Raw genomic sequence first — 17,544 nt, forward strand, 5'->3', positions numbered from 1 at the left:
CTGGTAGGGTGTCCCCCATATTAGAGGTACCCTGCTGTCACCCCTTCTAGCTCTCGTATCGCTCATGAACCAACGTTTTGAGACAGCGTTATCGTCTGAGTCGAACCCACACTCAAGAATCAGAATCTACCGCGGTCGAAACCAACAGTTTCTTACTGGGGTCAGTATTACCTGCCGGTACATTGACCACGTGTTACCCGTCGTTATTTTCCTTATTTTGACACGACAATGGCGGACTAGACATTTTTAATGTCTTATGTTCGTAGATATAATAGAATTACAATAAATATACAAGAAAAGTACTAACCTCCAGGAAAAAAAGAGTAAAACAACCGTGACCTTCACGGATCGACCGGTAATGAAGAATGGCAATTTCTCGCGAGACTTTGAAAAAGCTGGTTTGCGCCACCTGGTGGCGGGGAGTTAACACTTGCGTATCTTGCCAAAGTTTGCGAAATGAAATCAGGTACCGCATCAGTTCATCTGTTCGGTTGTCCTTTCGATTATGCCTTCTTATTTCGAAACTTTGTTTCGCACTTACATGGACACGCACACGCACAAAGATGAAATAATGATCAACCACAAACGAAGAGGTAAGAATTCTTTTCAGCAACCCATGCGTGTCGTCATAGTCATGGACACGCACACGCACACGCACACGCACAAAGATGAAATAATGATCACACACACACGAAGATGTAAGAATTCTTTTCAGCACCCCATGCGTGTCCTCATAGTCGGCTAATGGGGTCGGGTGGTCAGGATCGCCTGCCTTGTTGGCACATGTGATCGTGCACAATGAGACACCTTTTTGGATAATCATAGTTTAGGTTTTCACAAAATAACATTTAATCTAAATGTATCTCAATCATAAGATAATCACACATGATTACCGTGTGGGCCCACCGTTAATACTCGTCTTATGGTGGATGTCGTTCCGCGTTACGACATTTTCACGACCGGTAGTTGTATAACGACCGACGGTAAATGTTAACTTCCTGTCAAACGCCTTCCTCAGGAGACGGAGAACGTCTCTACCTTCTCCGCAATCTGGTAAATAGGCTACACGTGTGGTGCCCTTGTAGAAATCTCCAGGGTTCGGATGATCAGCCTGAGAATATGCAAACATATTACAATAAAAAATACTACAAACTAAAGCATACAGGTTGCGTACAAAGTCTCAGAAATATCAAAGTGTGCGCTATATGCCCACTGGAAGAGGGAGATGTGTGTGTGTGTGTGTGTGTGTGTGTTGGGGGTGGGGGTGGGGTGGTGTGTAGATGATGACTCTCTCTCATTAAACAACAGTGACGTTCCTGGAACACAGTCTTCAGGGTGGTTTTCTCCAACATATAATTAGAATTGATCTTCAGTAACCCATGCTTGTCGTAAGAGGCGACTAATTGGATCGGGTGGTCAGGCTCGCTGACAGGGTTGACACATGTCATCGTATCCCAATTGCGTAGATCGATGTTCATGCTGTTGATGACTGGATTGTCTGGTCCAGACACGATTATTTACAGACCGCCGCCATATAGCTGGAATATTGCTGAGTGCGGCGTAGAACCTAACTCGATCACTCATAAACTCACCCGTTGTGTCCCATTATGGAAGTGGTAGTGGTGCCACAGGTCTCATAGCCAGGTAGGTGCTCCCCACTGAAGGCCACATCCATGATACCCTCCGGCTGGTTCCCTGTCAGGACGCCATAAACCATGTATCGCACTTAGAGATGAGCGTGCTGTCTCTTTAGTGGATGTCCTTTCATGAATAATTCAAGTCCGTCTGCGGGTCCACAACTGTTTATTCAGTGCTACACTTTCAAGCGTAGGCTCGAACTTCTCTGCAGCTTCTCCTCTCAGGCCTATTGCCTGTCCCGTTATATACCCAGGGTTGGTCATTCTTGGTCCTTTGTCTTTGGCCCCCCTTCGCATCTGGTCAGTGATGAGTCAACCTTCTTCGCTCTCCCCATTTGCTCCTAATCCTAATTAGGACTCTAATCATCATTTCTGGACATTAATTATGGCTTTGCCTCATTATCATGACTTAGCCAAAGTGTCCTTTGTCCAGTGTTCCGCTGATCAGGGGCTATAGTTTAATCCCCTGTCCAGTACTATATTTAGGGGACAGCACGTGTGTTCGATTAGCGTGGGATGGCTGGTCATCTATTAGTGACCTCCCTACCCGCTGTCACTCCTATTGGTATTGCCCAGAGACAATGGCATCTCACTGACCAGAGCGAGTGTTTAATTACTTAATTTGCTTAATGAGAGGGGGCCAGCTGGACCTCTAATATTCTACCCTGGATATACTTCCCCGTCGTATCGTAAGGACGTGACCTCACGTCCTTACGTGGAGAATGTGACCAATGACCGTGACCAACCGTGAGGTACAATAATGTTACATGTGAATGGAGATTACAATGTCAATGGAGTACAGTATTTACATGTGATGTACATACAACACATTCACATGGCGAGTGTTATTAAATGATGGACATGATACATTCAAACAAAGACGAGTTATAGTAGCGTTATATAATGTACAAGTTATGATAGAGCACCGTTACCGATTGAATTTAAGTGATGGGCATACATGGAAGTTGTGATATAATGTGGACCCGTATTTGTCACTTTACAAACTAATAACATATATACAGAGCTACAATTACATTCCACTAAGATATAATGCGACCTAACAGAAATATGGTGGTGTGTAAAGTGTTTGCGGAATCCAATGATGTATATGTGACAGACCATCATTGGTGTGTATGGTGTGTCTTCACAATCATGTAGTTGTGTGCGGGCTCGAGACTGTGATGCTGGTAATTATAGGGGTGGTACTGGGAATGTGGGTGGGGGTTGACTTGTACACTGTCAGCATAACTATTATTACTATTTCTAAGCAGTTAAAAGTGAAATCAACTGACAACTAAAAGTAAAACAACTGACCGGATATAATTTAAGGCACAAGGTATAGGTCCATCATAGTCAATCACAGGCGCTCTTTAAAGTGCTCTCTGTGCACTCATTCATCCTAGTCACTACTAAACACATCCTTTGTGTTACCTACTCTCCTACTCACATCGCCTGTATCAAACTAATCCTCTAAATGACGTCATCTTTAACTACACAAATTTTCCTTAGGTCAGCTGGCCCTATACTACCGGGACTTGTGGGGGAGTAAATGGTCGCTCTAAACACTCTCCCATGGATATCGAGCACGCCTGTGGACCCACCCGTGATCAAGAGACAGGTAGGCGGTGGAATCCATCAGCTAACCCTGCCGCAGAGCGACAAACACCTGGTGCCTCTCCAGGGTCCTCCGACAATGGCGTGATGGCTCTTTTGTCTGTGGTTGCCCTGTACCTGGTTCCGACAGCTGACACCTCCTCCTCTCTTCACTACTCTACTACTTCCTTCAACCAGGGATACTCTACAACCTTATATAGTCTCCCTGCTTCAACATACTACAACTACTGGTGTCTCTCCAGGGTCCCCAGACAATGGCGTGATGGCTCTTTTGTCTGCGGTTGCCCTGTACCTGGTTCCGACAGCTGACACCTCCTCCTCTCTTCACTACTCTACTACTTCCTTCAACCAGGGATACTCTACAACCTTATATAGTCTCCCTGCTTCAACATACTACAACTACTGGTGTCCTCCAGGGTCCCCAGACAATGGCGTGATGGCTCTTTTGTCTGCGGTTGCCCTGTACCTGATTCCGACAGCTGACACCACCTCTACCTCAACATACATACTCTTTCATAACCCTTATACGTCAATCCTTTCTCATTTGTCACTCATTCAGGGTTCATGCCGTGAGTTTTAACTCTGCACATGTTCCCTTCTTCCTTTCATGGCCACTGAAGTACTCATGTAGGCATGTTATAAATATATGAAACAAAATTCTGTCAGATGTCCAACTACTCGGTATATACATGACGTACAATATTTCATGTCTGATATATACAACACCATGTTTTATTATGTACATTGTCCCTGCCGATCAACCGGAGAGAGGGGGAGTACCCTGGAATTAGAGAAGATAAAGTGGACTCGGTCGGGGACAACAGTACTGACAAGGGTGATGGGAGGCGAAGGAAATTACCCGCAACTCTTACAACAATCTAGTCTGGGAAAGGCCCGTGCGTGATTATCTTCCTAAAGTATGACAGGATGACGGGGGTTTAAGAGATATGTGAGTGGGGGCCGATATTTGGAAGGGCGATGGTGGTCATGGTTGGTCAAATATGACCACAAGGTCTTTTGGCCAAGGGCTTGATATAACGGGATGGATAATTTGTCGACTATATGGCCGCAGCGAATAGGCAGAATGATAGCATGATTAAGTGTTCTATGCACTTCATTACTATACGGGTATCAGACATTACTTGGATTTGAAATCAATCAAGCCTTGAGTTGCGGCGCTTATAATAGTCCTAATGCTTGCCAAAACAGGAATTAATAATTTATATTATTTTGGGGTAATGCATCTGACAAACAAAGCATATTATTTGAAATGGAATTAACCTGGAATTAGTTGATGAGAATACGTATCTTGGTGTTCATTTTCAACAAAAATGATAAATTCAGCAAATCAGTGTAAAATTGCGGAATCAATAACTAAAGTCATGTATATATTGAAACGTAAGGCACGCACAGTGCGCTTAACTGAACAGAACATGATATGAATTGGTAAACATGGACCACATGTCTGCAACTTCAGCAATATGTTCAACATATGAAATCTTCAAAACTGGCAATAAGGTGGAATCCTATTTATCAGATATTCCTTTTTCTTATCGCACTTAGAGATGAGCGTGCTGTCTCTCTAGTGGATGTCCTTTCATGAATAACTCAAGTCCGTCTGAGGGTCCACAACTGTTTATTCAGTGCTACACTTTCAAGCGTAGGCTCGAACTTCTCTGCAGCTTCTCCTCTCAGGCCTATTGCCTGTCCCGTTATATACCCAGGTTGGTCATTCTTGGTCCTTTGTCTTTGGCCCCTTTCGCATCTGGTCAGTGATGAGTCAACCTTCTTCGCTCTCCCCATTTGCTCTTAATCCTAATTAGGACTCTAATCATCATATCTGGAGGTGTCCTCCCATTTATGAGAACTCCCAGTTGTGAGACACATTAATTAATGGTTCAGTGCACATAGGTGGTGTTTCCACATCCCTACAATGAAAGTGGGATCAGCCCAGCCCAGTACCTCCTGTCACTCCTATGGGTATTGCCCAGAGACAATGGCATCTCACTGACCAGAGCAAGTGTTTAATTACTTAATTTGCTTAATGAGAGGGCCAGCTGGACTCCTAATATTCTACCCTTGATACATGTTACAACTGGGGCACACCGGTTTGTAACGGGCAAAAAGTCTGTTGATACAGTCTGTGCAGAACACGTGTCCACATCTCTGCAAGGTCTTTGGGTTTGATATTCCTTCAAGGCAAATGATACAATACTGAGGTGTTGGTTTGTTCTTAGTCACCTTTTCATTCGTGTGGGAGATACTTAACTTTGCCATTGACAGGGTAAGGTCGTCATGGTCTGTGTTGGTGTACTTCCCAGACCTACTTTCATTACCTTTCGAATGTGTTCCAGTTCGATCTGATGCCCTGTCTGTTGCCCTTTTCTCTTTACATTGATGTCTCTTTCTATATTCACTTGGCACCTGATCATCATCATCAGCAGCAGCAGCAGCATCACCTCCGCCACAATCATCAGCGTGGTCATCTTCTTCATAACTACATCCTGCAGGAACGGGTCTCTTTTGTTTCACCTCGTCGTCACTGCCACCGCCACCGACGTCGTCGTAATTGTCATCATCATCGTCATCCTGACCATTATGCTTTGCCTTGTTTGAGACCTTTGGTTTGGCCCCGCCACTGAAATCGTCAGTTTGTTGTCCTGGTGGTAATTCCCGTCCACTACGGAGTACCAATCCACGCTGATGGACACCACAATCAACGATGCCCTTGCTGTGATCTGATCTGCCAACCACCTGTTTCGCACGGCATGAATTATTGCTATCAGTGTCTGCATTAAGCTTAGGTTTGGGCAGAGATCGAGGATTCGACGATCCATTCTTTCTTCCTGTATTTGAGTGTGAATGTGGTGGCTCAAGAGCCTTTCCACCTTTCTTATTGCACATGTAGGCGCACTGAGCTGCCAACATGTCTACGATGTCTTCCCGGTGTGACACGAGCAACACCTTGACGAGAGATGTTTTCTTATAAGAAAACATAGCTTGGACTGCCACCTGAACAGCCTCTGCTGGGTTCACGTTGCCTTTACCTGAACAAACGATTAGACAATTCAAAGACTGGCTTTAGTAAACCTTTGACAGACATATGTACATCAGAAAATGTTGCAGTCCTGAGTGATGGAACTTGGTGAATACACAGTATATGTCAAATCATACGTAGATTATATAACATTGACTCTCCAATCGGGCGGTGGGGTAGCCTAGTGGTTAAAGCGTTGGCTCGTCACGCAGAAGACCCGGGTTCGATTCCCCACATGGGTACAATGTGTGAAGCCTATTTCTGGTGTTCCCCGCCCATTTTGCTGGTATATTGCTAAAAGTGGGGTATACCTCAACTCACTCACTCTACTGCACTGTCAGCCTCCAATGTGTGCAATGCGGTGTGAATATGGCAACAAACCTTATGTAACGTGCAAGCATGATACTTGTGTGTGTTTGTTGTTTAACGCCGCACTCTACAATATTCCAGCTATATGGCGGTACCAGTGATCACAGGGTTGAAGCGCTGTCCACGCGAAATGTGGAGTTGCCCCAAAAGCAACTCTATTTCCTCGCTGGACAGTGAAAGAAGAACATGTAGCGCAAGCGTATTGCTGGAATATTGCTAAAAGCGGCTTAAACCATACTCACTCACTCACTCACTGTCCAATCATTAAGGGCATGACATTTAGATGTGGCTTTTAGAAAGTTTAACCAAATTAGTTGATTAATTGCACAGTACAAGTTATGTAACCTAAATTGGAAAACGCTATCCTTCAGATGTATGTGTACGACTGCAGCGCAGTTGGTTATATACTTTAAGTAACAAATCGGGCGGTGGGGTAGCCTAGTGGTTAAAGCATTGGCTCGTCACGCCGAAGACCCGGGTTCGAATCCCCATATGGGTACAATGTGTGAAGCCCATATCTGGTGTTCCCCGCCGTGATGTTGCTGGAATATTGCTAAAAGCGGCATAAAACCAAACTCTCAGTCAGTAACAAATCAGTATCATTACTTCCTTTCAGTGATTCATAAATACTTATGATACAGTTGAAATCGTACTATGGAAATTGTTGTCAAAATTAAATTATTTATCAAAGAGATTTCTGAAGGTTAAGGAAATGGTCTTATCCCGCTTTTTACCTCACACTTACATGTTACGCGAGCACACGTAGTGTTATACAAATGCTTTACGACATCAAATTAACAAATTTGAAGATTAGATATGTAAGTTATTGTTCGAGACGGTCAGTTGCGATAGAAAACGGAAATGGACGGAACTATATCATCATATCCCCATACTTCTCAGATGACTTACCAGAGCCAAGTAAAGGTACCGCCAGGATAGGGACACCTTTGTCCTCAGCTTTAGAGAGTATTTTCTTGTATAACCAGATCATCTTCACCTTCCACTCGTCAATAGTTTGTTTTTTTCCTCGGGGTAGGACAATGGCATGAATCACTGACTTGAACTTCCCGCAATCCCCCGTCGTGTACGCCGTCCATGGTTGGAAATGACCTCTTTCTTTAATTATTAAATTGTTGCGATTCAAGTCAAATTCTGAGTACATTCTAAGAAGAGTTGCTGTAACGTATCCCATGTCTGTAAAACGTGGCCCTTCGCTGACAACGATGCCATCTGCATATGCCTTTGTAACATCGCCAACGTAGGTGACTATGTACAACCCAGACTGAGATTCATAGCTGTTTCCCGCAATCTGAGAAGCCGCCGCAGCCATGTTGTCTGTGGATGGAACACATTGATACCAAACTTAAACTCCACAACTTTTGATTCTACCCTAATCTAGGTTTACATTGAAGCTCAAGGAAATTATGCAATTTGATATGTGAATTATATGTTATTGAATACGCACGGGTGCATGGATTATGGATTATGCGTCATAGAATGTTAATTGATACGTGCATATTCTATGCAAGAATGTGGATAAATTGATATGATATTTTGTGTTTTCGATATGTAGATTCTCGTTTATAGGATGTGAGGATTTTCTGTTACTGAATACGGTTAGATATGCTTTTTGTTATCATGGAATGTGGATGGATGTGAATACAAATTCACCAGGACAGAGTAATACCCAATATGTGTGAATTCTCTATGACACATGTGGCCTGATATGCAACGATTCTGGTATTGAAAGCGGATTGTTATGTGGGTTCACTGTCGTCCTGTGTGGATGGACATGAAACTGTAGTCTGGTATTCCGCAGTCTCCGGGCATCCAATTATTTCATTTTCAGCGTCATGGCACTGTGTTTTGAATCCTTGCAGCCAACAGTGGCTTCTAACGGTTGCAATGCCAATATGGAATCAGAATAGATTACCTGGATTCTCCGAAATAGAATATAAATGGATATAGACTAATGCTTAGTCTCTCTGAATATGTATAATTATGATTGAAACAAATAAACCCATTTAAATTGTAAAGGAGCCCTAGGGAGACCAGAGAAGCTGCGGAAATCTAGACTTGCTTCATTTGGGATTTAGCATTGCAGGGAAGGCTAAGCTGTAGGGAACAAATGTGGTTCAGGGACTGTTAGACAGATTAAAATGGATATTGAATTCACCTTTATTGAATATGGATTGTCTATCATGTTACAAAAAGTGAAACGTTACGTTTGAGAAAGGTTAGCCTATCAATTGTTTCTGAAAGATCACATAGAATGTTAAATATCGTTTACCATCGCCAGATCACAGTGTTAGGAACTTAGTCATTCGTTTTATTCAAAATACTTTTTGGTGGTATAGATATGTGCATATCTTATCGACTGAGAACACAGTTGAATCTGTCGGCTCGTGCATAACAAATAGCCTAGCTCTGAGCCTTACTTATCAGTTGTTACAGAACATTTTGTGAAAAATTTGAAACATAGAAATAGGTCTTTGGGGTTGAAATTATGTCATGTCAGTCGCCTTAGTCTGGTGGAATATGTTCCAAACCAGTCGCAAGTGTTTAATCTTAACAATACACAGCACAGGTCTTACAATGTTATGACTAGACATTTATCAATCGTTGGCATGTCAAGACAACACACTGATGGGACTGCACAGTTCTGATTTCAGAAGCAGCAGACGAAATCAAAAGGACAGTGTGTGGATGTGGATGACACACAGTGTGTGGATGGACACACAGTGTGTGGAAGGATGTCAATAACACAGTGTGTGGATGTGTATGACACACAGTGTGTGGAAGGGTGTCAATAACACAGTGTGTGGATGTGTATGACACACAGTGTATGGATGTGTATGACACACAGTGTGCGGAAGGATGTCAATCACACATTGTGTGGAAGGGTGTCAATAACACAGTGTGTGGATCTGTATGACACATAGAGTGTGGAAGGGTGTCAATAACACGGTGTGTGGATGTGTATGACACATAGTGTGTGGAGGTGGAGTGTGTGGATATGGACACACAGTGTCAATAACACAGTCTGTGGATGTGTATGACACACAGTGTGTGGAAGGATGTCAATAACACAGTCTGTGGATGTGTATGACACACAGTGTGTGGAAGGATGTCAATAACACAGTGTGTGGATGTGTATGACACACAGTGTGTGGAAGGATGTCAATAACACAGTGTGTGGATGTGTATGACACACAGTGTGGAAGGTGTCAATAACACATGTGTATGACACACAGTGTGTGGAAGGGTGTCAATAACACAGTGTGTGGATGTAGACACACAGTGTGTGGAAGGCTGTCAATAACACAGTGTGTGGATGTGTATGACACACAGTGTGTGGAAGGATGTCAATAACACAGTGTGTGGATGTGTATGACACACAGTGTGTGGAAGGATGTCAATAACACAGTGTGTGGATGTGTATGAAACACAGTGTGTGGAAGGGTGTCAACACACAGTGGAAGGATGTCAATAACACAGTGTGTGGATGTATGACACACACAGTGTGGAACACAAGGATGTCAACACACACAGTGTGTGGATGTGTATGACACACAGTGGACAGGATGTCAATACACACAGTGGTGTGTCAACACACAGTGTGGATGTGTATGACACACATGAGTGTGGAAGGACACCACAACACAGTGTGAACACATGTGTATGACACACAGTGTGACAGGGGACACAATAACACAGTGGAAGGATGTCAATAACACAGTGTGTGGAAGGATGGACACACAGTGTGTGGAAGGATGTCACACAACACATGTGTGGACACAGTGTGGAAGGCCATAACAGTGTGTGGATGTGTATGACACACAGTGGACACACACAGGAAACACAGTGTGTGGAAGGATGTCAATGGAACAACACAACAGTGGAAGGATGACACACAGTGTGTGGAAGGATGTGACACACAGTGTGTGGAGTGGAGGTGTCAATAACACAGTGTGTGGATGTGATGACACACAGTGTGTGGAAGGATGTCAATAACACAGTGTGTGGATGTGACATGGACACACAGTGGTGGAAGGATGTCAACGACACAGTGTGTGGAAGGTGTGCACTGTGACACACAGTGTGGACCCACACACAGTGGAAGGACACACACACAGTGGAAGGACACAATGACACAGTGTGTGGTGGATGGAATGAATAATGGACACACAGTGTGTGGAAGGACACACAGTGGAAGGAATGGACACACACACAGTGGAAGGAACAGGTGTGTGGAAGTAATGTCAATACACACACAGTGTGGACAGTGGACAAACAACACACAGTGTGGTGTAAGGACACAAAGTGGTGGAACACACACAGTGGACACAGATGGAAGGTGTGGAAGGTGAATCTCAAGGAACACAGTGGATGGATGTGGTAGGACAACACACAAGGAGGACACACACAGTGGTGGAAGGACACAACACAATGGAATGGACATGTGGACAGTGTGGAAGGACAAACACACACACAGTGGACACACACACAAGGACACATGACACACACAGACAGTGGACACACACACATGGACACACAGTGGACACACACACAGACACACACAGGACACACACACACACACACAGGACACACACACACACACACACACAAGGACACACACACACACAGTGGACACACACACAGACAGGACACACACACACACACACACAGACACACACACACACACAGGACACACACAGGACACACACACAGGACACAGGAGACACACAGGACACACACACACACACACACACAGGACACACACAGACACACACACACAAGGACACACACACACACACAGGACACACACACACACACACACAGACACACACAGACACACACACACACACACACAGGACACACACAGGACACACACACACAGACACACACAGGACACACACACACAGGACACACACAGAGACACACACACACACACACAGACACACACACAGACACACACACACACACACACACACACACACACACACACACAGGACACACACACACACACACACACACAGGACAGACACACACACTGGACAGACACACACAGGACACACACACACACAGGACACAGACACACACACAGGACACACACACACACACACACAGACACACACAGACAGGACACACACACACACACACACACACACACACACACACACACACAGGACACACACAGGAACACACACAGACACACACACACAGGAGACACACACACACACACACACACACACACAGACACACACACACAGACACACACACACACACAGGACACACACACAGACACAGTGGAGGACAAGGACACACACACAGACACATGGACACATGGACACACAGGACACACACAGTGGACACACACACAGGAAGGACAGACACACAGACATGGACACAGGACACAGACACACACACACAGTGGACACACAGACACAGGACACACAGACACACACAGTGGACACACAGTGGACATGGACACACAGGACACACAGTGGAAGGACACATAATGGAAGAACAAAGGACACACAGAGGTAAAGGACATACAGTGTATTTGGGAGGTAAGGAACATACAGTGTATTGGGGAGGTAAGGGTGGATACAGTGTATTGGGTATTGGGGAGGTACAGTGACATGGGAGGTAAGTGTACAGTGTATTGGGAGGTAAGGACATACAGTGTATTGGGGAGGTAAGTGACATACAGTGTGTATTGGGGAGGTAAGTGACATACAGTGGTATTGCGGAGGGTCGTAACATACAGTGATATCAATGACAGATATAAATTACACTTTTCACTGATGTCAATGACACGGACCTGTGTCTGGTGAAGCTTCCATGAACAGGGAGTATAGAGCGTTTCAGCGAGGTGAATGACGAAGCGTTTGAGGTGCATGCGTTGGCCTTTACTGTCAGGTACTATATCACATATATGGCAAGTCTTCTCTGTTTGGAAGCTGTTCGCCTCGAGGTGTCAAATATCGATTTTAGGCAAGCTGTAAGGGATAATATGTCTTTTATTGAATCAATAGGAAGCTAAAGTGAGTGCATATGCCCTTATATATAACATAGGCCAAAATATTGCCGAAAATGTGTGACTTTGTGCGTTTAAGAATACTATGGTGGTGTTAGTGTCTTGGATATGGCAATCACACCACCGCTATTGAACCTATTCTCTTTATCGTATTACTACCAGCTGTTACCAATTGTTTATATTTCTATTATAAGGTCGTGTTACTTACATAATGTCCCAACCGTGACCTGTACAGTACCTGGTTCCGTGCCTATGACCAGACCCAGCCGTCCGTCTCCTCCCGTCAGAACGAAGTCACAGAATTCCAAGCTAAAGCGAAAGAGAAAGTAGAAAACCACGAACCCGGATGAAAGTAGAGAACTGTGCCGTGTGCACTTGTGCTGTGGTTGAGGTAATATAAGGAAGGCGGCGTTTCAGTTTGTAAACTTGATGGCACTCTCTCTTTCACTCTTAAGTAAACTGTGTATGCTATTTAGCTTCTCACGAATAATGTAATTATATTTCATGAGGGGAGTCAGTGTGATTTTTTTATTATATGCTTTTATTGTATGATTATTGTTATTATTTTTTTATCAAAATTATTCCATACTAAACACCGGTGCTTATGGAATTCACGCAGTGGTAAAGACTGTCCCATTTTCCCATCACGTTATATTGGCACGCTCTGATACAACCGAAATAATGTTCAGCTAAATCTATACCTCAGCTCACTCATTCCTCTAAAATGAAAATATGAAAAGACAAATGGATATACGATCATAAATCGGGCCGATTGTGCATAACGCACTCCCATATCTCAGCAACAACAATGATTGAGTGGTGACTTTGGCAAGGGAGGCAACTCTTCAAGGCATATTGTTCCATAGCTGAATTCCACACCACCACCATATGATCAACGTGCTTTATGGACCTCTACTATAGCTGGAATTGCTACTCTTCCTTTTGTTCCTACAGATGCCTACAGATGCCTACATATACTACGATAGGTACTATTGGTGACTGTAACGGGAATGGGACGGGTGGCCAGGCTCGGCCATTTGGTTCATTGCCTGGCACCATGGTTTTCATTTGGACAAAATAATGAACTTGATTTGACATTCTCAGTAACGAAGGAAAGCATGAAACTCGAGAACGGGTGAATATGGTTGTATGCAATATCCATGCAATATCGCGGCAGTGAATAAGTCAAAACAGGGAAGTGCATCGAACATCATCTTACGCGTTGAAATTTGTCAAATACTTTGTCAAATACTGTGTGCTTTACAAAGGACTTGCATGTTGTAGCCCTGATGAAACAACAGTTTGAGGAAGATCTTCGTTGACAAAAGTATTATTTATTGTACCGTAGAGTTATGAGTTAGGCAGCCAAACTTGCTGCTGGAATATTGCTGAAAATATTTGAATTTTAATCCTGGAAAGTTGAGGTCTTGTCATTCAGTGCCGGAGATCATGTAAGAAGATACAGATAGGATGAGGAGATTTAACCTTTTATTTCTCTTTCAGGTGGGTAAAACAAAGCAGTTTGGTATTGGACCATTACTGAACGATATCAATTCATTGATAAATCTAAAGAATAAGTTAAATATCTTCGACAAATTCCCGTTTAAGATTTTGCAAATTCCAGCAGAAAATCATTTTCGTAAACTTAAAACAACAGACTGGCAAGGAGGGTGCCAACATTTGATCCCCATTGCTAACATCAAAATAACGGTGTACCACATTTTAATAAGTCAAAACAGAAACAAAATAAGCTTAAAACGAAGGGAATTTCCCCATTAACTAAATGTTAATGCAAGTACTATCTTCCTTATAGTGGAATATGCGAGACACAGGCATTTCATGTTTATTTCCATGTTTGTCGGTATGCATGTATAGTCTGTCTCCGGTGTAAACGTACCGATGAATTTCATTTTAAACAAAAAAGTAAATAAAAAAACAGTTTGTTGACATGTGATTGTCCAGCTACACTCATTATGACTTTTAGCGAAACAAAATATGTTTACGTATCCATTTCCTGTCAACTACACTTCGAGGCGTGAGTAGACAAAATATGATAGTGATCGCTGTGAATAAAGAGGGTCGAAGTTATAAATATCGGGGGACACACGATTTCACTGCAGCTAGCAGAAACATTCTGTTTTAACATTTTGAGTAAAATTACAGTCTCGTTGACAGTGATCGTTATGATCTTAAAAAGAAAACCAACACAGGTTCCCACGTAAGGGGTCAGTAAAATGTATATTTGAACATCCTTCCATTTTACATCTAAGACAGAAACTGCCAGCTGTCTTGTGGTCTGAGTTGGCCGTGATTAGGACCCCAACCGAAGTAAGGGAGTTGTTTTACAACGGTCGGTCAGCTAAGCCCGGATTACAAAGCATTGTTCTCATAGCAAGTTGATTGTTGGGACTGTTATTTTAGTCCGTAATCCGCAATTGAGAGAGTCCGGATTATAAAGCAAGCTTTAATGATAAATTAAGTACAATTTTGCCGGGACTCCGAGAGTAGTCCGGATTTTACAGATTCCACTGTAAGTGAAATTAAGATAATTTGACCTTGCCTAATGATCATTTAAATCTCAAAATTGTATTCAACTTAGGATCACAGTTGTTTAACAAACGATCATAGATTCAAATCTCTATTATTGCTTGTATTACAATGGGGTAAGCGCAGTAGATGGAACAGTGAAACAAATGCGCGTGCGGTACGTGATGAGCGTTAACTTAGCCCAAACCTACTTGTTCTCGTGTTTCATTTCATGTGCATACCCCGTTGTAATGTTCAATTGGCAAGGTAAAGTTATGAGGATTCGCAATCTTAATTTCACTTTATTCGATTTACTTTTTTGTTTAGAGTGAAATTCATCGGTACGTTTTCACTGCAAACAGACTATAACTCAGCACAAGCAACCCCTCGATTTGTACTTGTCGGAAATACCTTCCGGGAAGTCCATACTTTAATTCAGGAGGGTTATTGTTAATGTTGGAGACAGTAGTTTGTACGGAGCTTGAGAACTGCAAACCCTTTAACAGTGTCATGTTGACGTAAAATAATTCACTGTTCATTATAAACCCAAAACAGTACTTTTCGGAAGCAGGGGGAGACATTCGTCTTCACGACACAAGTAATGGTAGCTCAACTAGTTTATGTTTCATTGAGAGACGCCGGAAAATCGCAAAAAAGAACAGTGGAAAGGTTTGATATTCTGTGAAGAGGTGTAGTGCTCGGATGTGCTCGTTGTAGACTCAGGACGTGTACCTGAACTTAGTGTCAGCGCTTACTTCGGGAAAGAAAGTTTGTTTTCCTCTCCTGTTCCTCCCAGACTCAACTATCAATTAACGTTGAATCAGGAATGACATAAATAGGGGAGACCGGGGTGAATTGTCACACTTTTTACTTAACTTCTTGTAATTCGATATTACTCGACCGTTCACAAAGTTAATCGGTACTAACTAGTACATTGGCATCTTGGCTTTATACCTGTGTCGTTTTACTATCATGTCGTTACAAAGTTATTACGTATCAAATGCAATGGCTGCAAGTGTTAGAACTGACACCAAGCACGGGGCAATTGTAACAGGTGGATGGGGTAGTTGTAACAAAGAAGGTACTAATGTAACGATCTGTTTATTTTCCAGATAGAATCAAAATAATAAAGATGCTATCTTGATGATTTGAGGTGGAAATGGATTAACATCAAACCTTTGTCACATCGACATTTAAAATGTGTTTGGTTTATAATTCTTCTTTTCGTATGCCTAAAATGTAATTACAAAGAGTAACCAACACCAAAACTGTCACCCGAGGGCTAATACTATCAACATAACACTGAAAAGGTTATACTATGATAAAACTAGTAAAGAACTAACATAAAACCATCATCATAGTTTTCTTCATAGTTATAGCACAAGGAAAACTTACATGGGGGCAATTGTAAGACAGTGTTACAATTGCCCCAGATGGTGGTAGTTATGTTTAATGCCACGTCACATGTTAACCACTTTGGGCTTCTCAAACATTTCTACTTCAAAATATGTCGTAATACCTCAATTTTACACTTGAAAAGTTAATTTCACACCAAGCAACATTTACTGCTTTAGAACGTTTAATTACGTTTTGTGAAAAATTTACTTACCTATGTTAAAAACGATTTTTCGTCAACTGTATCTCGCCATGAGCGAGCAGTTGAAAAACGCCTGGATGTGTACCGCAGCAACAAAAAGGGAAATAACTCTACTCACCTACACTATGCTCGAGCGAAAACTTTTAGAGTCATTGCCCTTGTTATAATTGCCCCCTAAGTACCCGATCGCAGCTTACAGAATTTTCGGACTTGCGAATCAATTTTGGCCTGTCTGAAGTGTAATTCACCCAGTACATAATGGAGAGCGCCATTGCTGAAAACTTTGTTTGTCACCGGAAGTCACGAAATCTCGCGATGCGCAGGATTCACTTACACGCCCTATTGCCCCCGGTCTCCCCTACACACGAAGTTTGTTTTTTTTCGCCGCTTTCAGCAATAATCAAATAATATCACGGATGCCGATGGTGTGTTTGTTTCTGGGCCACTTGATTATTTTAATATCTTTCAAACTACGGAGCAGGCGTTCATCACTCCAACCGACCCCAGCCATTGTCTAGAAAACTCGAGTTGATAGACGGTCTTCTCGGTGAGGGGAAGGCCGGTGGTTCCATCCCGAGTTGCGTCATACGGTAAAAGATGGTACACACGCACGCACTACGCACGCACTACGCACGCACATACACACATTCACGTTGCTGTGTAAGTGCAATATTCTTGAACACGACCTTGTTGCGGTAGAACTCGACGGCTAAGCGACCTC

The 17,544-nt window shown here is 43.0% G+C and overlaps 1 protein-coding gene and 1 long non-coding RNA gene across 2 annotated transcripts; both read right to left on the reverse strand.

Moving 5' to 3' along the window:
* Positions 1-912: 912 nt before the first annotated feature.
* Positions 913-13,043, reverse strand: LOC124286271. The gene is made up of 5 exons (XM_046722626.1): positions 12,939-13,043; positions 7,567-7,992; positions 5,340-6,298; positions 1,593-1,717; positions 913-1,111 (listed from the first exon to the last, which is right to left on the reverse strand). The coding sequence occupies exons 2-5, from the start codon at positions 7,985-7,987 to the stop codon at positions 1,063-1,065; spliced, it is 1,554 nt and encodes a 517-aa protein (XP_046578582.1). The 5' UTR covers positions 7,988-7,992; positions 12,939-13,043; the 3' UTR covers positions 913-1,062.
* Positions 1,787-2,454, reverse strand: LOC124286273. The gene is made up of 2 exons (XR_006900995.1): positions 2,374-2,454; positions 1,787-2,339 (listed from the first exon to the last, which is right to left on the reverse strand). It is a non-coding gene; the product is annotated as an uncharacterized LOC124286273 (long non-coding RNA).
* Positions 13,044-17,544: the final 4,501 nt, after the last annotated feature.

The sequence above is a fragment of the Haliotis rubra genome, unplaced genomic scaffold (genome assembly GCF_003918875.1).
Source record: "Haliotis rubra isolate DU_JTF1 unplaced genomic scaffold, ASM391887v1 Scf38, whole genome shotgun sequence".
NCBI classification, from domain to species: Eukaryota; Metazoa; Mollusca; class Gastropoda; order Lepetellida; family Haliotidae; genus Haliotis; species Haliotis rubra.

Excerpts from the sequence above, each read along its gene's own strand:
- LOC124286271 (XM_046722626.1), bottom strand. The coding sequence starts at position 7,987 with ATGGCTGCGGCGGCTTCTCAGATTGCGGGAAACAGCTATGAATCTCAG. Across the intron at positions 1,718-5,339 it reads CGGTGTGCCCCAGTTGTAAC|ATGGTTTATGGCGTCCTGAC; the intron begins ATGTATCAAGGG and ends TAAGTGCGATAC. Across the intron at positions 1,112-1,592 it reads TCCATAATGGGACACAACGG|GCTGATCATCCGAACCCTGG; the intron begins GTGAGTTTATGA and ends GCATATTCTCAG.